The following is a 21,905-nucleotide window of genomic DNA, read 5'->3' on the forward strand; positions in this document are numbered from 1 at the left end:
TCAACTCCACTTTCCTGTCTATCCCCACAACCCTTGACTCCCTTGCAGATTAAAAATCGATCTCACTCAGCCTTGAATATATCCAGTGACTCAGCCTCCACTGGTCTCCAGGGAAGAGATTTCCAAAGAGTAATGACTACCTCAGATAAAATGTTCTGCACTTCCCCCCCAGTAGGAAACAACCTCTCCATGTCCTCCCTGACAAATTCCTCCCCAGATTTTGTAATGTTTCAATAAGATTGCCTGCCATTCTTCTAAACTCCAATTTGTAGAGGATCAACCTGCGCAGCTTTTCAACATAAGACAGGACCCTTCATCCTGAGAATCAGCTGAGTAAATCTCTCTGAACTATTTCCAAAGCAAGTGCATTTCTCCCGTCATCCCTGAAACCACAGTGCAGCATTGTCATTTGAGACAGATCAGGTGGGAAGGGTGAGGAATCGGCAAAGGAAAAATGCTACAACAATAATCTCTCAGATGTCTGTTATAAACTGCCTGAGCTCTTCTCATTGTTTAATTTTGTTATCTGATCATCTTGATTAGATTATTGGTCATGATTTCCCTGGAGTGATTATAGCAGGCTGAGAATATTTCACTTGACAACTCATCAGCCCCGTGACCTCTAACCCTTCATCGCCTTTAATCCTTTGTGCCTGTTTACTTTTCCATCGAACCTGCTTATTACATTTTTGCACAGCCATTGCTAAAGCCTGTTCTATTCCCTCCTCTTCCAGCATTCCTGCTTCTCATCTTTATAGTTTTAAACATTCTGGTGCCTATCTTAAGCATGGGCAGAAGTCAATTTTTTTTATTCATTCACAGGATGAGGGCACTGCTGACCAGGTAGCATTTATTGTCCATCCCTAACTGCCCACAGGGCAGTTAAGAGTCAACCACATTGCTGTGGGTCTGGAGTCACATGTAGGCCAGACCAGTTAAGAATGGCAGTTTCCTTTCCCAAAGGACATTAGTGAACCAGATGGGTTTTTCCAACAACTGACAATGGATTCAGGGTCTTCATTGCATTTTTAATTCCAGATATTTATTGAATTATTAAAGATCAGCCATGATCTTATTAAATGGCCGGGCAGGCTCGAGGGACCAGATGGCCTACTCCTGCTCCTAGTTCTTATGTTCTTATGAATTCAAATTCCACCATCGGCTGTGGTGGGTCTCTGGATTAACAGTCCAGCAATAATACCACTAGGCCATTGCCTCCCCTATATGACCCCAAGTTTATAGTCCAACAGATTTATTTGAAATCACAAGCTTTCGGACCGCTTCTCCTTCGTCACCTAACAAATGAGCAGCACTCAGAAAGCTTGTGTTTTCAAATACACCTGTTGGACTATAACCTGGTGTCGTGTGACTTCTGACCTTGTCCACCCAGTCCGACACCAGCACCTCCACATCATATCTTAGGCAAAGGAGCATTCTTAGTCTGATTCCTGGTCTCCAATCACTCAGGCGATCGCTGTCAGATTCACTGCGGTTTGACACCCTTGAAATAGTTAGCACACGCAATGAGACAACTGGCCCTCCCTGGCCACCATATGCCAATCCATCTGCAGTGGTTTCCTTAGAAAACAGGACCAGGATCAGCTACATTACCCTCCAGGATTCACGAGCCCTTTGACACAACTGAAGTGTGACACTAGGTTGGCACATCACAGAGCGCCTGGGAAATGTACAACTTCAGTGCCAAAACTCACTTCAGCAGTTTGATACAACCACATTGCCGTGGGTGTGGAGTCACATGTAGGGTGGACCAGGAAAGGAAGGCAGCTGTCCTTCCTTAAAGGTAGTGGCAGGGACAGAAATCGTGGGTCCCCTTGTTGCCTCTGGCCTGGATCCCCAGCTCCTCACCTGGTTATTGGACTCTGATGTAGCTCCCCAACCCTTGACTCATGCCTGAAAGTCATATTGAACACAATTAATTTCTAATCTAATTTTTGACAACAATTTCATGGTCACTATTGCAAAGATGGGACATTTACTTCCAGAGTTATTAATTCATTGAGTTTGAAGTGTTCAACTGCCATGGAATGGGAAATCTGAACTTGAGTTGCCAGAACATCAAACGAGGGCTGACTTATTATCCTCGTGATATTACCACTTGTACCATTGTTCCACCTCAAAGGGTGATGCTTTCAATTCCGTAGCAACTTTCTCCAGGGAGTAACGAGAATTTGGAATGCCAATAAAAGAAGGAATAGTTGAGAAAAATAGAGGAAGCAATGGTATAGTAATAATGTCACTAGATGAGCAATCCAGAATTTCACATCAATGCCTGAATCCCACCATAGCTGACGGTAAAATTTGAATTCAATAAAAATCTGGCCTAATGGTGACCATGTAACCATTATTGATTCGTGAAGAAAACCCAAATGGTTCACTAAATTCCTTTAGGGAAGGAAATCTGCCACCCTAACCTGGTCTGGCCTGCATATTATTAACTTTTCTCTGGGCGATTATGGATGGACAATAAATATTGGGTCTAGCCAGTGACATCCATGTCCTGTAAATGAATAATGAAGATAGCATCAATGTCTTTAATCTGTAAGTACACGAAGGGAAAATGTGGATGGATGGTTGATGGATTTGTTGTGTTGAGAAAAACTGAGAGGTTGCTCATGTGAATCCAAAAGCCTGGCTTGGATTTATTGAGATGAATGGCAACAGCAGGCTAATGAAAAATGCTTCACAACAGTGACCAAACCGAATATCAACACCCAACCAAAGAAGAAAACAGTTGAAGAGGTGAGCCAGAGGTTGTCAATAAAGGAGTGGGGAAAGTTGGAAAGGATGATTTATGTCCATGGCAGCACTGATTGAACTGTATTAGGCAGGTCATGTTTGCTTCCTGACATGTCTGCAGTGTGAATTTGCTATAGCTTAAAAAAAACCAAAAGAACTGCAAATGCTTTAAATCAGGAACAAAAACAAAAGTTGCTGGAAAATCTCAGCAGGCGTGGTAGCATCTGTGAAGAGAAATCAGAGTTAACGTTTCGGGTCCGGTGACAGAACAGTTCTGAGGAAGGGTTGCCAGATCCAAAACATTAACTCTGATTTCTCTTCACAAATGCTGCCAAACCTGCTGAGATTTTCCAGCAACTCCTGTTTTTTTTTGCTACTCCTGTGTTGCACTGGGACCATGAGGCAAAGAGTGCAGCCAGACCTAGATAGGAACCCCATCCTGTTAGTAAGCAGCTGTCTGTCTGTGCACCTTCCCTGCAGCTGTCACCTTGCCTTTCCTTTGCATTGTATCGCTGTGTTGTTCAATGCTCCAGAAATGTTCTATTCCTTTTGAAGCACATCCTTTGTGGTTTGCAAGCTGTGTTTGGTGTGATGTAGCTTACAGAGCACTCTGACCAAATATAGTAAGAGCTCACAGCATCATGGGATGGATCCTGCTGAAATGTATTTTTAATATTGGAAGCACTTTACATCATCCATTTATTCTTCCATCTATTATTAAAGTATTTGGAGCACACACTGAGGTAAGACTGCCTAGCCAATGGGCAATCATTCCCACTCATGGATAAATAACCCAAAGGAGACATCACTGAATAATGCAAAAGAAACCGACAAATCAATTGATCTCTCAGAATCTTAGTTTTTTCTTATAAATATTCATGCATTGATACTTCTCATTATCTCTATCTAAATTTATCCATCTATCTATCTATCTATCCCACAAAGCAATAAATATACATAAACACCGAATGGTCCGTGCCTATTTGATTAATAAATTGTGCATTTGCAGTCCCATGGTTTGTGTAGCTAGGAACATATTTAAATCTGAAAGTCGCCAATAATAAGGATGTTGTGGTAACCCCTGGTCACAACCTCATTCAGAAACGTATTAAGTTTCTTCATTATTTTAACTTCCCAGATATCCAGGAGACTAGATATTAAAATGTCTGAAAGACACACACACACACACAAACACACACACACACACACACACACACACACACACACATGCACAGAGTTCCCTTGTAAAAATATAAAAATGCAGGATGTGAAGACCATTCAGTCATAAGAGTTTGTTGCCCTATTCAATGTGGTTATGAATGATGTTCTACTCTGCATCCAACAGTTTACAATATCCCTATATCGCTAAGTCTCCTCATCCAAAAATATATCAATCACTGTTTTGAATGTATTCATTGTCTGAGCATGCTTAGCCCTGCCAGGTAAACAATTTCAAAGATCCATAACACTCCGAGTAAAGAAGTTATTTTATTATTAACAGATTAATGAAAAAAATATGTAATTTATATTATTGTTGATCCTAAATTGTTGAATTTTAGCAAGAAGAATAAAAAGACCATATTAACATGAAGTCACACAACACCAGGTTATTGTCCAACAGGTTTATTTAAAATCATAAGCTTTTGAAGCACTGCTCCTTCATCAGGTGAAGTGGAGCCTATATATTCTGATCCAGTGTGCCTCCCTCCACTCCACCTGATGAAGGATCAACACTCCAAAAGTTTGAGATTTTAAATAAACCAGTTGGACTATAACCTGGTGTCATGTGACTTCTGACTTTGTCCACCCTAGTCCAACACTGGCATCTCCACATCATATGAGCATGGGCAGAAGTTACTGAGCTCTAACATGCAGAGGGATCTGGGTGACCTAATTCATGAACCGCATAAAGCACAGGATTAATCAGGCAAGCTGATAGAATACTATCATCTATTGTGAGGGAACTTCAATACAGAGGTAATACTTCACTTAGACAGGGTACTGGTGAGACCAAATCTGGAATACTATGTAGAATATTAGTCACCATATTTAAGGAAGGATGCAAATGCATTTGAAGCAGTTCAGACAATGTTTACCAACAAATTCAGAACACTATTCTGAAGAAGGATAACTGGTCTCAAAACGTTAACTCTGCTTTCTGTCTAGAGATGCTACCAGACGTGCTGAGTTTTTTTTGTGTTTGTTTCAGATTTCTAGCATCCTCATTTCTTTATTTTATTTACCATTCTAAAATCTGGAATAGGTGGTTTATTTTATGAAGAAAATCTAGACATATATCTACTGGAGCTTAGAAGACTAACAGGTAATTGAATTGATGTGGAGATGCCAGTATTGGACTGGGGTGAACAAAGTCAGAAGTCACATGACACCAGGTTATAGTCCAACAGGTTTATTTAAAATCACAAACTTTGGAGTGTTGATCCTTCATCAGGTGGAGTGGAGGGAGGCACACTGGATCAGAATATATAGGCTCCACTTCACCTGATGAAGGAGCAGTGCTTCAAAAGCTTATGATTTTAAATAAACCTGTTGGACTATAACCTGGTGTTGTGTGACTTCATACTAATATGGTCTTTTTATCCTTCTTGCTAAAATTCAACAAGTTAGGATCAGCAATACTATAAATTGATTGAAATACATAAAGTCCTGAAGGTTCTTGATACAGTAGATGTGGAAAGGATATTTTCCCTTAGGGGAGAATCAAAATTAGGGGTCACTGTGTAAAAGTCAGGGTATGTCCATTTAAAACAGCAATTAGGTTGTTTCCTTTCAGAGGGCTGGAGCTGAAAAGATGGCGGAAGCAAGGTCTTTGAATATTTTTACGACAGAGGTGGATAGATATTTTGTAAGCCAGAGGGGTAAAAGGTTATCAGGGATAGATGAGAATGCAAATTTGACGTTATAATCAGATCAGCCATAATCTTATTAAATGGTGGAGAAGACCCCAGTTGTTGCATGGCCTATTCTTGTTGCTTGTTTGTGTGTCTTCTAGATCTCTACAGTCAATGAAATATCTTCCCAACATATGCCTTGGCTGGTCCATTTAAGAATTTTTTGTATCTTTCAATAAGACCCTCTTATTCTTCGAAATTCAGGGGAATGTAAGCTGAGCCTATTCTTTCCTCATAGGCCAAGCCCCCATCCCAAATTTGACAGAAATTGTTGCAATGTAATGTGGGCTGATAGTTCAGGTGTAATGGTCTGGGAAAGTGGATACAAATCCTACTGTGGCAGCTGGCAGAGTTTAAATTCATTGAAGAAAATTGGCAAAAGAACCAGAAGGGAGGTAAGGAGATTATTTCTAATACAGCATGCTATGGTGTGCAATCTTTAAGGGTATGTAGAAGCAAATTCAATCATAACTTGGAAATCTCATGTGAAAAATCAGAATCTCTGGCATAGTTTGCCTGGGAGTTATTGTGCACTAAATACTCATTGCAAACAAGACAAACATTTATCAACAATGAACTCACTTCAAAGTACAAATTGATGATATCTGATTCTCTTATAAAAAGGAGAATGACGTACTTGGATTTACAGTATACAGTCTTGTCATGACAACTGGACATCCCAAAGTGCTTTACAGTCAATAAAGTTTTTCTGAAGTGTGGTCAATGTTGTAATGTAGGAAACATAGCAACCAATTTGCACACATCAAGTTCCCACATCAATATGATAAAAACTCAATCATCTAGTTTTATGATTTTTTTTATTGTAGGATAAATATTGACCAGAGCATCTAGGATCTGTTTCTCATTCCTTTGCCAAATAAAGTCTCTTACATACAAATTTGAAATGTTGGAAATTCTCTGGTGTTGAGCAGCATTGATAGAGAGATAAACAGAGTTGGTACTTCAGGTTCATAATCTTTCATCATGGATAGGTTTATAAAAATGTTAAAAATTGGAGATATTGCAGAATAGATTCACATGAATGGTTCTAGAGAAGAGGACTTTCAGTTATGAAGATTGATTGGAGAAGTTAGGCCTGTTTACATTGGAGAAATGAGGACTCAGAAGAAATTTGATTGAGGTGTTCAAAATCTGGAGAGAACTGTGCAAAATAGTGAGCAGGAGACCATTCAATCCAATTAATCAATGCCAATATTTACGCTCTGCACATTTCATTTGAGCTCATTTCACATTATCAATATATTCTTTTATTCCTTCATTATTCTCTCATATTTATTTAGCTTCTGGTTAAATAGCTCTAGGCAATTCATCATAACCACATCCCTGTGGTAGCGAATTCCACATTTTACCACTCTCTAGGCTAAAGAGGTTTCTCCTGAATTCTTAATTTGATTTATCAGCGATGGTCTCGTATTTAATGCCCCACATTACCAGGAGCAGAAATGCTCTTTTTTGTCTAGATACACAGATAGTTAGGTGCATTGCTTCACACCGTCAGCCTGTATTGTGTGACCATATGTTCCCAGCAGTTAAGATGATCAAATCTCAGTTGGTTACCATAGCATCCACTTTAGGAAACCAATCCAGCCAGATAGCGGTGATTGTCAGAGCGGGCATCCAATGACAAACTGCGTTCGCCCACTATAGCAATGAGCGATGGCAGAAGACGGCAAACGGTTGGCAAACTCCATGAAGTTTCAAGCTAAGCCCAGGCCCTGGAATTACGTGCTTCCCTGCTGTCTGAAAAGTTTCAGAAGGTGGGAGAGGGCGAGGCATGGGCGTGAGCTAGCCGTGGTGCTGAAATACGCGCTGGGAGCTGTCCAACAGTCCCGGTGCTGAATTACTCACACGGACCTGCTCAGCAACTTCACCTGGACCACTTTTCAATCGAAAGACGCTCCCCAATTCTAATGAAACATTCCATACACTTGGGGGTGCAAGGTTTGTACAGCCTCCCCCATCACCGGCTGATCCGTGATATTATGGATCAAGCAAATGTGGCTTGATCACATGTAGTCTGCAGGAAGAGAAACATGTATCTCTTTTGCAATCTGGTCCACGGGGCGCGCTATTTCTCCGCTGCCATAAATCAATAGATAACGCCAAGGACACTGGCAAAAAAAAGGTCTCTGTTTGTAAACTTCTTGGAGTATTGTACTATAGCAGTCGGCCTTTAGCTCCGTGATGATTGGAATTGGAATTGTTTTAAGGTGCTCCGCTTAGAATAACATCGCCGGTTAACGTTATTGGTCAGAGTTATGGAGATAAGGAAAGAGCAATTGAAGAAATTAGCAGGGGACACCTTGGGGCACTTACACAGGTGAGTTTGTTTCTACTCCCTCACAAAAATCTTTGTAAATAATTCATGCAGCGTTGGATATAATTATTAATCAAAAATGATTGTTCGTTGTACACGCCGGTCCTGTCGCTTCTTTTTGGTTCAAGGCTGTTGGGATTTTTTTTCCGCGGTTTCTAAGGAGGTGTTAAAATTTTCTTCTAATTAAATTTCTCGAGTATTATCTTTGTAACCCCTGTCTTTTTTTTCCTCCTTTCCATATTTCTGTAAGCGACAGAAATCCTCTTAGAAACATTATGCACGGACCCGGGCTTTCCCTATCAACGTTTTTCTGTGAACACTCTTTAAAAATATAAAACGATCCAATTCTAAACATTCGTTCGATTAGATTTTGTTTTAAAATATTCGTTACACGGCGCGTTTGTTATGATGGAGATTAGAATTGGAAACCAGAAATAAATGAAGCTTGAAACTTCCCACATCCGAAGTTAAATGCAAATATATCGGTTTCATTTCCTACTGCACTAATTCCTGCATTGCTTTTCGAACAAGCGGCTTGTAGGTTAATACTTTTGCAATTCATCTGTGTGTCACTATGGGCTCATCCACCAGTATACTGGACATTTTGTCACCTTTCCAACCTGTACCTTACCAAATTACTAAACACGATTTCCAAAATCAAACGCACCTTCCAACATTTTTTGTTAAAAAAACACGAAAGATGTCTCCTTGACCAATCAGCAAGGGCACGCCCGCTCCTTCACAAAGTCAAACAGGGCCTTGCCATGACTGGACAGGAAGAATTTACCCGCAGTGTACTTTACACCAGAGTGAAGGAGAATACAACGTAGGGGAGACTGCACAGGCGCCGGGCCCCAAAAATTCGGATTTAATCCATGTCAATTTGCAATCATTTCACAAACAACTTAACAAAGGTTTTATTGGCTCTGTGCTGTCTTTACACACTGGACCTCGATTATCTCTGAATCAGAGACACCGAGCGAAGGTGGGAGCCATTAAACCGCAACATGTTTCCTTCCAAATATTTGCCTTCCTTCATTGTTAAATGAACGCGAGTTTCTGGTTCGTTTTGCAGTGTTGGAATTTAACGGTCGGATTTTGTTTGAATGATCAGATATTGTTTCAATCCCTTTCATCGACTATTAACTGCCTTCTGACACTTCTACTCTGATTAAGAATGGAGTTACTCGAAGGGAGTCCCCCCCTTTTTTTTTATTCCTCTCTTGCTGACACTACTGAAATTCTTGTTGAGTGCATGATTTCCGGCTGATAACAATGAGGCGCAAACTGTTCCCTTCCCGTACCCTCTTGTGCATTTCAGCTATGTACAATCACACACACACATACAAAAAAAATTGATTTTTTTCAGCAGAATTTGTACAAATTTGCAGGTTAATCTGCACCTATACGTCCAGCAGCATGTAATATGCTTATGATTGTCAGAGAGTGATTACTCTGATAGCCTTAAAAACACATTATGGATCTAATCCGTTTTGTGAGTTTGACACGGGGTTGTAATTTTAGAAAGGGGAAACAGATTTGAAATAGCTCCCGACCAAAGCAGCGAGCGAACTCTGATTAAATATGTATTGACCCTACGATTTTCTGAGTGTCTGTGTATATCGTTTCCCTCTCTCAAATCCCAGCAGCAGATGAACAGCCCTCGTTCATGTATAAATGATCATTTATTAATACTGCAGCGCGTTGGGGGAGTGCTGGCATTTGAGAACTGTCTGATCCCACATCTAGCGCCTCTTTGTTGCATTAAAACGTTTGGGGAAAGGCACTATAAACTTTAAAAGCACCCCATTCCCTAATGAAGAAGTGGATTTTAAATTCCAATCGGATTTAAATTGATCTGAGAAGAAATCTGTGGGGGGATTGGCCGCTGAGTGTTTAACAGGCGCCAGCCGGGTTGTTTAAATTATTTAGGAGCTTCACAGACATAAAATGCTGAATTTTCCCGTTCCTTTTGCCATTCTCAAGCGGAGAATCCCTTCCATTGCAACGGAAACCGCAAAACAGAAGCGGTTTTTATCAATTTGCAAGCTTAGCACCGTTCGCTAAATTTCTACTTTCCAAATTTCGTTATACCTGGGTTCACAGATCTGGGGAAAACTGGGGAAACTCCCAGATCTGTGAGCCCAGGTATAACGAAATTTGGAAAGTAGAAATTTAGCGAACGGCGCTAAGCTTGCAAATTATCCACTCTCCTTCTGGGCTAAGGGCGATTCCCTGAATAGCGGCCCATCCTAAAAGCTGGGTTTGTTCATTGTCAGGAGCCTCGGAATTCCGCTTTGCGGAAATTCGTACGATAAGTTGGCGCCAGGGCGACCCTGAAATATTCCTTCTATCGGAGCAACTTTTGGTTTCCTAACTTCCATGTGAAATGTACCTGGGCTGAGATAGATAAATAATATTCGGTATCAATGCTGGATGGGAATCAAATAATTCTCTCAATTCTGCAAGACTTTAATTAAATTGTCAGTGGTCTCGTAAGAATATCGTACAGTTTGGCGAATATTCATGACAGTCGTTAATAATTAACGTTATCGATTTGTTATGGGCTGGACAGATTTTATTTGCATATAATCAAGTTGAATTATTGGACGTGTCTGTGTGTAGGTCAGAGATGTTTGTTGTCTATGAGATTTGAAAGGCAGAACACATCATTTATTTATCCTTCCGTGTTCCCCTCTGCGCCCGGTCTGTGATTTTGACAGAAACAGCCGCCTCCCTACTTTTTACTGGGAAGAAATAGGATATATTTCTACACCAGCCCATTCAGGCAAAGAGACCATGAACAAAACAGTAAGGGATATAGGAACTGCCGATGCTGGAGAATCTGAGATAACAAGGTGTAGAGCTGGATGAACACAGCAGGCCAAGCAGCATCAGAGGAGCAGGAAGGCTGACGTTCCGGGTCTGGACCCTTCTTCAGAACAAAACAGTGCCATTCAGCCTGATGTAATATTGAAACAACAATGGAAATTGCTGGAGAAACTCAGCACGTCTGTCAGCGTCTGTGGAGAGAGAAACAGAGTTAACGTTTGGGCTCCTGTGACCCTTCTTCTGTTGAGGATTATAGCTCGCTTCATATTTAATTCCAAAGTCATATTTATCGTCCATGGCGCGGATTATCCTTGATGAATAGGTTGTTGAATTTATTGGTAGTACAAGGACAAGATTAGTATCCACATGGCCCAAGTCCAGGAGGGAGACGGGGCAGGGAAGGCAGCTGATTACGAGCCAATGTCATTGACCCTGTGATGTCCCGAAATAACGGGGTCAATCTTACACCAGTTTCAACCCCCTTTTTGGTCATTCATCTCTGACCATTCTTCATCCGTCAAACACCTAATATTCCCAAATAGATTCCCGGCCTTGACCAGAAAAAGAATCCAGATGTGATCTGTCAAACCCTGCAATTGAATTCCTGTCTGTAATTCCTTCTCTACATGTCTGGAGAACGATTTAGCTTCTGTAACACGCGCACAGGCAAGAAAAGCAAACATAAAAACACTTCATTAGAGTGACTTATTGGGAGTCAATATTTTATGCTGTCACGGAGTCATACAGCATAGAAACAGGATCTTCAGCCCACCATGTCTATTACTGGCCAAATTATACTAATCCCATTTACTAATCCCATACTATCCCAAACCCTGCTAAACCCTAGCATCGTAAGTGGTCATCCAGATGCTTTTTAAATGTTAGAGAGTACCTGTTTCCACCAACCTCTCAGGCAGCACGTTCCATATTCATGGGTGACAAAAACAGAAGTTGCTGGAAAAGCTCAGCAGGTCTAGCAGCATCTGTGAAGGGAAACAAAAAAGTTAACTGCACCTGAAACATTAACTATTTTTTTTTCTTCACAACTGCTGCCAGACCTGCTGAGCTTTTCCAGCAATTTTGTTTTTGTTCCTGATTTACAGCATCTGCAGTTCTTTCAATTTTTATTCCATATTCATGGGTGATTTTTTTTCTCTTAGATCTCCTTTAAGCTATTTGCTCCTCACCTTAAACCTATGCCCTTTGATCTTAGACATGTCTGCCATGGGGAAAAGATTCTCACAATCTGTCTATGTCCCTCATAATTGTGTGTATCTCAATCTGATCTCCCCTCAGCCTCCTCTGCTCTAAGGAAAATAAAAACCCAGCCTATTGTCTTTGGTGTATGTGAGCTGGATGAATACAGAGGCAAATATTCTGACCCTATTAATAATTAAGTGGAAACTATGGTTGTCTAATCCGAGTTCAGTTGTCATTATTTCATCTTCACTGAGTAAATGTCCTGCAATTCCCTCGTTAACAGCATTATAGGGCACCGACACCATAGGGTCTACCATGGTTCAACAAGGCAGTTCATCACAACCCTCTCAAGGACAATTAAGGGACGGGCTATAATATAAGTGGATTTGTCAATAATATTAATATTCCAGGAAAAGAATTTTTCTAAAATATTGAGTTCTTGGTTTTCACATATTCTGATCAGAGAACAGCCCAAGGGAAATCTGTTCAGGAATGCATATCCCTTCCTGCAAGGGCTGTTTAACACTAACAACTATCTCTCTAGTTCTGCTATTCACAATGGGAAAACTTGCAATTCTGAACGGAAGAATGAAATTACATTTATGTACCATCTTCCTCCGTCACAGGACCTCCCAAAGCATTCAACAGCCAATCACACAGCATCTTTTTTTTTAAGTGTAGGAAATGCAGCAACCAATGTTTGCATAGCAAAATCCCACCAAATTCTATATGCAATGACCAGGTAATCTGTTTTAAAGGTGTTGGGTGAGAGTTAACTATTAACTGGGGCCCTCTCCTTCATTTTTAATAGAATAACAAATATAAGCATTCAGCCTAATGCCCCTGCTTCATCATTAAGCATCACAGCTGATTTGATTGTCGTAATAATCCATTTTCCTGTCTGTGCCACCCTCATAAATCTTGACTCCATCATCAATCAAAAATCTGCCTAACTCGGCTTTGATATATTCAATCCGTTGCTCTTTGGGTAGACTAATAATCTTCTAGAATCCCTACAGTGTAGATGGAGGCCATTTGGCCCATTGGTCTGCACCAACTCTCCAAATGGCATCCCATCCACACCCACCCTATCCCTGTAACCCTACACTAACCATTGTTAATCTACCTAGCCTGCACACTACAGGGCAATTTTAGCATGGCCAATCCATCTAACCTGCACATCTTTGGACTCTGGAAAACAAAGCACTCTGCAAGAGCCCATACAGACTCATGGAGAACATGCAAACTCCACACAGAGATGGTGCTCAAGGCTGGTATTGAACAGAGGTCCCTGATGCTGTGTGACAACAGTGCTAATAACCATTGTGTCATTGTGCCTCCCAACTGAAGGCAAGCAATCAGGGCTCATCCAGGATTTCTTCTGAGAAAAGAAATTCTGCCTCACTGCCACTTTAAATAATAAATACCTTATTTATAACCTGTGTCCCCTAGTTATAGATCTCCCATAAGGAAACTATCCCTTTTAACACCTACTCTATCAAAACCCCTCTGGAACTCATGTTTTAATCAACTTGCCCTTCAATCTTCTAAACGCTAATCATTAGCCCAAACTGCTCAACTTTCCATCACATCATACACTCCTTCATTTCAGAAGAGTATCATCATTGAATTGCTTCTAAAGCGAGTATTTTCCTTTTACTTATGAGATTGAAACTGTGTACCATACTTCAGATGCTGCATCACCAATGCTCTGTACATTTGTAGTGAGACCTCCCCATTTTTATACTTCATCCCATTCCTTCGCAATAAAAGCCTGCATTCCATTTGGGTTCCTCATTCATCACTGTACTTGCAATCTAATTTTTTATGATTCTATGTAAATCTTAGTTTATCACTTTCCAGAGTATGGGCATCATTGGCAAGGTTGGCATTTATTGTTCATCCCTAGATGTTCTTGATAAGTTGGTGGTAGGCATTGTTCCCTCAAAGCTGTATGACCACCTGGAAATCCAAAAGTCGCCACGCAAGTTGTGTCATAATTCTGCCCCCTTAAGTTACCATACAACTGTGGCCTTGATTTTAAAGAATTATCTTTCCAGTAATTAGGAACATTGGTGGCGGGCTTTGTACCTGAACTGCTGCAGCTGAAGATTAATCTATGATGCTGTTGGACAGCATTCCTGATTTTGACCCAGCAAACATATTGTGAATTTAAACAAAGGTTTGTGGATAGACATTGTACATTTGAAGCCATGGAGGAGAGAACTATATACAAAATACTGCCAGCAGACTTTTAGACAATAATGATTATGTAATTCAGACAAATATATTACTCCTTTATGGGATTAAAGGCAACATCACTTCTATTTAAAGGGATGTTAAAATGTACACTGAGAGATAATTGTCCAAAACAGTTACCTAATCTGTCCATCAGTCTCAATACTGAAAATATCTTCTTTTTTTTGCAGGCAAGTAATTTGTCACCTTATCCCTTACATTGAGCTAAATAGCTGCTGGGGGTCAGTTAGCTCAGATGATGCCAACAGTATGGGTTCAAATCTCACACAGCCTGAGGTTGTTAATTAGGATGCTCCCCTGTTGCCTGAAGTGTGGTGACCCTCAAGTTAAACCACCACAAGTTAGCTCTCTGCACTGAGAGAGTAATAGTATGGTGATCTGTTTATTGTTTAATTAATTTTAAGGAGTTTGATGATTTCAAAAGTTTCAACTTCTTGACAAACATTCAGCTTCTATAAGTGAACCTATACTGGTACGAATCTAAATTCTTCCAGGATGTGGGGTTGACTTATATTCCCACACTGATCAAAAACAGGATAATGTGCAAATGGACATGAAAGCACAGCACCTACCATTTCGGGCCACATTACCATCCTTTTGTGGCAGTCTTCGAAGCAGTACAGTCTCCCACTGAAACTGATTTCTTCACGGAAACTGAGAATTTGTGGCATTAATGGGTCTTTCTTTTTCTAACAATTAAATACTCAACAATTAAAGGGACCACTGAAGCCATTTAATTAAAGATAACGCAAGGGGTCTAAAATTTCCTTTGAAGGATTGATAATGGAATTAATAATGTGGATCAAATTGTCCATGAGAGTGGAAGGTTTCAATATCAGGCAACACAAGTTCTGTACACCTGTAACGCTATCCAATCAAATTGACTATCTCAGAATCAAGCCCAGTGACTGTTATAGGGAGTCAAAGGGTTAACAGTTGCCTTTTTACAAAGACTATGCAAAATGCTTTTCTGACTACTCTAAAATAATGCGCAGTCCATTGACAAAAAAATGTGTTCATGTTAAAATTAATAATGCAATTTATTTACAAGTAATCCAATACAGAGATGATAACACCACAAAAATTTATTTTGGTTCACATGTTTAGAATGCATCAAAAATTAATCAGTGCACAGAGTTTTTAATTATAAGATTCAGTAAACATTTTTGACAAAACTGAATTAATCACCAAGACTTTTGGAGGATTCTTGCTTTTTAGTTGATTTTCCAATGTGATGTTTGTCCAGATGTAAAGGAATATTCCAATCCATCATATAGGTTCAAGCTTTCAAAGTAGAATTGGCTGAAACTGAACTAAAATTATTGAAGGGCAGCTGTAGCATACAAATTTACGATGTATTAACTCACTTTTTGAAAATAATCTTTCAAGTTGTTCCTGTGCAAATTCATCCAAGCTTTATTTATTTATTTATAGGTACTTTAAATACATAATAATTTGATTAACTCAAACAATGATTTTGTATCTTGGTTATGTCTTGTGAACAGTTGGGTTCTAGCCTCATTTTATTGATAGTAAGCAATGCAAAGCTCCATTGGTAGTTCCAGTTCCCCTCAAATACATCTTTTACTTTTATTAGTCATTCATGGAATGTAGGCATCACTGAACATGCCAGAATTTATTGCTCGTTCCTAATCATCCTTGAGAATGTGCCAGTGAGCTACCATCTTGAAACTGCAATATCAATGTGGTATAGGTATACTAGCAACCTTGTTATAAAGGGAGCTCCAGGATTTTGACCAAGTGACAGGAGTGGTAATATGGTTACAAATCAAGAATTTGTGTGACCCAAAAGGAAACGTGCAGCTGGTGGTGGTCCCTTTCATCTGCTGCTCTTGCCCTTCTAGGTGGTAGAGGTCATGCATTTAGAATACGCTGTTGGAAGTTACCATTGTTTGTTGCTGCAGTGCATCTTGTAAATGGGACAAGTTGTTACCACTGTTCATCAGTGATGGAAGGAGTGAATGCTGAAGATGGTGGATGTGGTACTAATCAAGTTGGTTGCTTTGTCCTGGATGTTGTGAGCTTTTTGAGTGTTGTTAGATCTGTGCCATCCAGGGAAGTGGAGACTATTCCTTCACACTTCTGACTGTGTAGTTGGTGAGCAAGCACTCGGGAGACAGAAGATCAGTTATTTGCTTAGAATTCTGGCCTCTGACCTGCCTTATGGTCCTTGTAGCCACAATATTTATATAGCTGGTCCAGCTCAGTTTCTGGATAATGATAAGCCCTAGGGTGTTTAAAGTAATGGAATTCAGAGATTATAAGGCTATGGAACAAGGGGAGATGGTTAGATTCTGTCTTGTTAGAGACAGTTGTTGCCTGGCACTTGTGATATGAATGTCACTTGTACCTTGTAAGTCCAAGATTGAATGTTGTCCATGTCTTACCGCAAGTGGACATGGGCTGCTTTAACATCTGACAAAAGCTAAGTAGTGTTGGTCATTGTTCAATCTTTTGTGAATATTGTGATGAAGCAGCTGAAGATGGTTTGGTATAGATCACTATCCTGAAGAACTCCTGAAGAGATATCCGGGAAATGAGATGACTGATTTCCAGCAACCACAGCTTTGTGCTAAGTGTGGCTACAGCCAGTGATATCCATTCACGCTAAGGCTCCTTCATACCACACTTGGTCAAGTGCTGCTTTGATGTGAAGAGCAGTTATTCTAAGTGGGCCTGAGTTCAGCTCTTTTGTCAATGACTATTTTGTACGCTTCTTGTTGCTGTATTTTAGTGAAGAATAGATTCTAATGTATTAGAATATGGTCTCCTTTCATGCATACAGACTATTATAGTTTTTGTATTGGAGTGTTTAATTACTGTTTTTAGTTGTCTATAGCATCTAATAATTACATGTATTAGAGCGTAAATCCTAACATTGCTCTATACTGAAGTGTTGACTCTAGTACTTTTCTATAATTAAGTATTGACAGCATTCCTGTGCTATATTGCAGTGTAAAGTATATTATTATTATGCTGCATTGCAAATATCCACCTGTATTTGTATGCAAACTTCTGTCCCTATTCTGAATTGTTCTGTCTGCTCTATTACTGTTACATACTGGAGTGTAGATCATATTCCTTCCCGTTACTAGAGTGGAATTGCAAGTTCACAGTAACTCAATATCTTGATCTGTTTGTGGCATTAGGACACAATGAATTAAATGAGATTTCTGCTAAAAATAGGATGCATTACATAAGCAGGCTTAAAGCAAGATTGTTTTCTTAAGATTAAGAGGCTGCGTAGAATATATGAAATTCATTCAGCCGTGTTTTTAAAAACCTGGAAGATGTGCTGAGTAATAAATTTGTCCCAAAGAGATGGTGAACACAAAGCTAAATTGAATGGTATTGACCATGAATGCTTAGCAGAGTGTGAGAAGAGTTGAGAGTTTGCTATTTCTCTTTCATTATTCTTATGTCAATTGTCCGCATCTTTAATGCACTTTAATGTAAGTGTATTGGAAATAGAATGTAGAGTTCATAGCGGAATTAGTGTAGAATTTGTGAGGAAATCAGTGTCTGCGATAATTATACTGGAATAGTGAAGAGAGAGATCTGAATACACAGAATAGATAGTATAATATGAGCTTGATACAGACTCATGAATTTGCCCTGGGATTGTGAAGTGTGGCGTCTCATTAATGACTTGATTCAGCAGCGTTACTATTATTTCAAGCGTACTCAATCGTTAAAGAGCCAACATGACTTGGAAGAAGAAAACAGTCCAACATCTTCATGTGGAGGTGCCGGTGTTGGACTGGGGGGGGTACAAAGTCAGAAATCACACGACACCAGGTTATAGTCCAACAGGTTTATTTGAAATCAGAAGCTTTCGGAGCATTGGTGCAGCGCTGCGAAAGCTTGAGATTTCAAATAAACCTGTTGGACTATGACCTGCTGTCGTGTGATTTCTGATGACATCTTCTTGAGCCAGGCGTGATAATTTTCATGACGGTGGAATTGTTTTGAGGAGGCGTGACCACATATTGAATTCAAAGGTGTGAGTAGTCCCTTAAGAGTCACAACATAAAGAGATCTCCCGTTGACAATGGGGTGATCAAGAAACATTCTGAGTCCCAAACTTTCTTTAAAATTTAATCTGAAGACTGGGGATGGAGGGGTGTTTGCACGTGTGAGAGAGGGCTACAAATAATGTCAAGCATTTGCAGACAGCCACAACATTGGGAGGTGAATACCTTGTGGTATTATCACTGGACTGTTAACCAAAGGATCCAGGTAATGTTCAGGGATCTGGGTTCAAATTCTGCCACCGCAGATGGTGGAGTTTGAATTCAATAAAAATATGGAATTAATAGTCTGGTGATGACCATGAAATGTTTGTTTGGGGGAAACCCATCTGGAAGGAAACTGCAGTCCTTACTTGGTCTGCAGTACATTTTACTCCAGACCCACAGTGATGTGATTGACTCTTAAATGCCCTCTGGAATAGGCAATAAATGATGGTCTAACCAGTGACACAGTGAATGAATTAAAAACAAACCAACAGTCCAGTCAAAGAGAGAGCATCCAGTTAAAACATAAACTGTTAGGGTTTAAATGTGTCTTCAGTCAAATGTTGAAAATTCAGATGCCAGGAGCCAGAAATGAAAAAAACAAATTGCAGAACTTATAGATATAACAAGGTGCAGAGCTGGATGAACACAGCAGGCCAAGCAGCATCAGAGGAGCAGGAAGGCTGACGTTTCGGGCCTACGCCCTTCTTCAGAAATGGTCTAGGCCTGAAACGTCAGCCTTCCTGCTCCTCTGATGCTGCTTGACCTGCTCTGTTCATCCAGCTCTACACCTTGATATCTCAGATTCGCCAGCATCTGCAGTTCCTGCTGTCTCTACAGAACTTATACAGCAGTTAGCAGCAGCCAGGAATAATGTTAGATATCGGTGATTACAGACTTTTGGAAAATGTAGTCTGCTTGGATACTGCATCCTACAAAACAGAGAAACATGGCTTAGAGAAAAGGATACCTCAGTTGCAGCATGTGAAGTTGACAGAGACATATGGTGGGGTTACCAGTTAGAGGAGTCTCCACCCCTACACAGCTTGTGAAGAGAATGGAAGATTGCAGGGTAGAGAACAAACAGGCAGCAGTGTTTACCCCACCGCTAAACCACTGCTGTGCAGAGAATTTCCTAGTTTCTCATGTTTGATCAGACGACTTCATTGTTGCAGACTCATAGAATCCCCACAGTGTGGAAACAGGCCATTCGGCCCAATAATTCCTCATAGACCTTCTGAAGAGCATCCCACCCAGACCCATTCTCTACCCTGTCCCTGCATTTCCCATAGTTCACACACCTAACCTGCACATCCCTGAACACTATGGAGAATTTAGCATAGCCAATCCTCTAACTTGCACATCTTTGGACTGTGAGAGGAAACCAGAGCACCTGGAAGAAACCCACGCAGACATGGGGAGAACATGCAAACTCTTGTGCCTCCTCCTAATTTTCACTAACCCAGGAGTCACAACAGGATGCTCCCCTGTTGCCTGAAGTCACAATGCTGTGTGGTGCAAGTGGTAATTTGGCCTCAGAGGAAGAGCAGTTAGAAGCCTTTTCAGCACTTCATACTTGTGCTGGCCTGCAACATTTCACTGAACGTCCTGGTAATGCAGAAGTTGAGTGGAGTGTAGTGTGAGCAAGGGCTAAGCCTAACGACAAATTTTCCATTCTCCACAGAGGCTTGGAAGGTAACTGTACATGTTGTGCCTTTGAGCATTTCTCACAATGGACAGGGGTAAATAAAGCAATAGGGAAACATAACACATGTCATGCAGGAGGAATGCAGTTACAATGTTTAAAAGACATTTAGATAAGTACATGAGTACGAAATGTTTGGAAGGATATGGATCAAGCACAGACTGGTGGGACTGGTTTAGTTTTTGGATTATGTTCAGCATGGACTGATCGGGCCGAAGGGGCTGTTTCTGTGCTGTATGACTCAATGATTCTATGGGTCTATTACATGGAGCTATGACGTACAAATGTTGTAAAGGAATTCCATTAAAATATCTGAGTTATGGAGAAAGGTTACAATGGTTGTGCAAAAATTGTCAGTTTCAGACATGGGACTGGATATCACAGGCTTGGTGTTTTCAGTGTGGTGTGCTCGTAAGACAGAGGCACAACATGATGTGACATGTGACCATGCCAACTCTGACCCATTCTCCATATTATGGAGGTGCGTGGGCTGTGTAAAGTGCCCACTAGGCTGCTCACATTTATGCCCATTGAGACACTCAGTGCCCAGTGTGCCATAAAACACTCAGGCAGTGCAAGGTGAGCGAGAATGGGAAAGTTGTTTATTTTCACCAAATTTGGCGAAAGGACAGGAAAGATATTTGGGAGATGTCATCCATGACAACCCCATCCCTCAAAGAGTAAACCTTACCCCAGTCTGGTGTTTCCCCATTGAGCGCTCCCCTCTTGCACTCCTTTAAGTCTTCCCCCACCATGTGCCCTCCCTTGTATCTCCCTCTAGTGCCTCCACTCCCTCATGCCGCTCCCACCTTGTTGTGTTTCTCCCACCTCCACTTTGTCCCTCTCCCCGCTCCACATTGTGCCTTCCCTCACTATGCACCTCACCCCCTTCAATGCCTCCCCCAACTTTGCAACTCTCACACCCCCCATCTGACCTCCAAAACCAGTCTCCCCACCTCCCCGTTGCACTCCTCCTTAGGGTGTCTGATACCCCACCGCTCAGGAAACCTCAGGCTCACCTTGCCTGGCATGAATGACACTTCGTCATGGGCCTCCTTCCAACCCATGATGCTCTTGCCCCATTGTGATTGGATGACATGTCAGTCAATTAGCTCTGTCTGTGGTCCTACCATTGTTATACCGTATGTGCCGTACATTATACTAGCCCAAAACACCATTGAATGGGTGCAACATGAGGTGTCATTCAGCCCACTCAGTTTGTACTAGCTCTCTGTGAAGGAAACTAAGCAAGTCCCATTGCCTTTCTCTGTACTCCTGTAAATATGACCGTTTCAGCACATTATCCAATTGCTTTTTGAAAGCCATCAGTGAAAGTGCCTCTGCCCCACTGTCAGGCAGTGCATTCCAGATCTTCACCACTTTCTGCATAATAAAATAAATCCTCATGTCATCTCCAGCTCTTTGGTATTTTTTCTCCGCCTAAACATTTACAAACTCAGTGCCACAACAACAAAAAATAGAGGAAGGGTCAGAAAAGAGAGAGGAACTAAAGAGGGAGAGGTAGGTTGGAACATAGGAACAGAAGTAGGCCATTCAGCGCCCCCAATCCTGGCCTGCCATTCAATGGGATCATGGCTGATCTGTGGCCTAACTCCATATTACCTGCCTTTGACCTATATCCCTTAGTATCTTTGTTTAATGAAAATTTATCTCAGATTTAAAATTAACAACTGATCTGGCATCCATTCATAGAAAATAATTCCAAACATCTGTAACCCCTTCTGTGCTTCCTAGTATCTCTCATGAATGTGAGATAGTAGGAACTGCAGATGCTGGAGAATCTGAGGCAACAAGGTGCAGGGCTGGATGAACACAGCAGGCCAAGCAGCATCATAGGAGCAGAA

The 21,905-nt window shown here is 40.9% G+C and overlaps 1 protein-coding gene across 1 annotated transcript in view; it reads left to right on the forward strand.

The window, feature by feature from the left end:
• The first annotated feature begins 7,948 nt into the window (after positions 1-7,948).
• LOC109923349 (vesicular glutamate transporter 1) overlaps positions 7,949-21,905 on the forward strand; it is an 87,526-nt gene continuing 73,569 nt past the window's right edge. Inside the window, exon 1 of the mRNA XM_048617592.1 lies at positions 7,949-8,010. Coding sequence (XP_048473549.1) covers positions 7,949-8,010 — 62 coding nt within the window. The remainder of the gene's footprint in view (positions 8,011-21,905) is intronic.

The sequence above is a fragment of the Rhincodon typus genome, chromosome 37, assembly GCF_021869965.1.
Source record: "Rhincodon typus isolate 14 chromosome 37, sRhiTyp1.1, whole genome shotgun sequence".
In the NCBI taxonomy this organism is placed as follows: Eukaryota; Metazoa; Chordata; class Chondrichthyes; order Orectolobiformes; family Rhincodontidae; genus Rhincodon; species Rhincodon typus.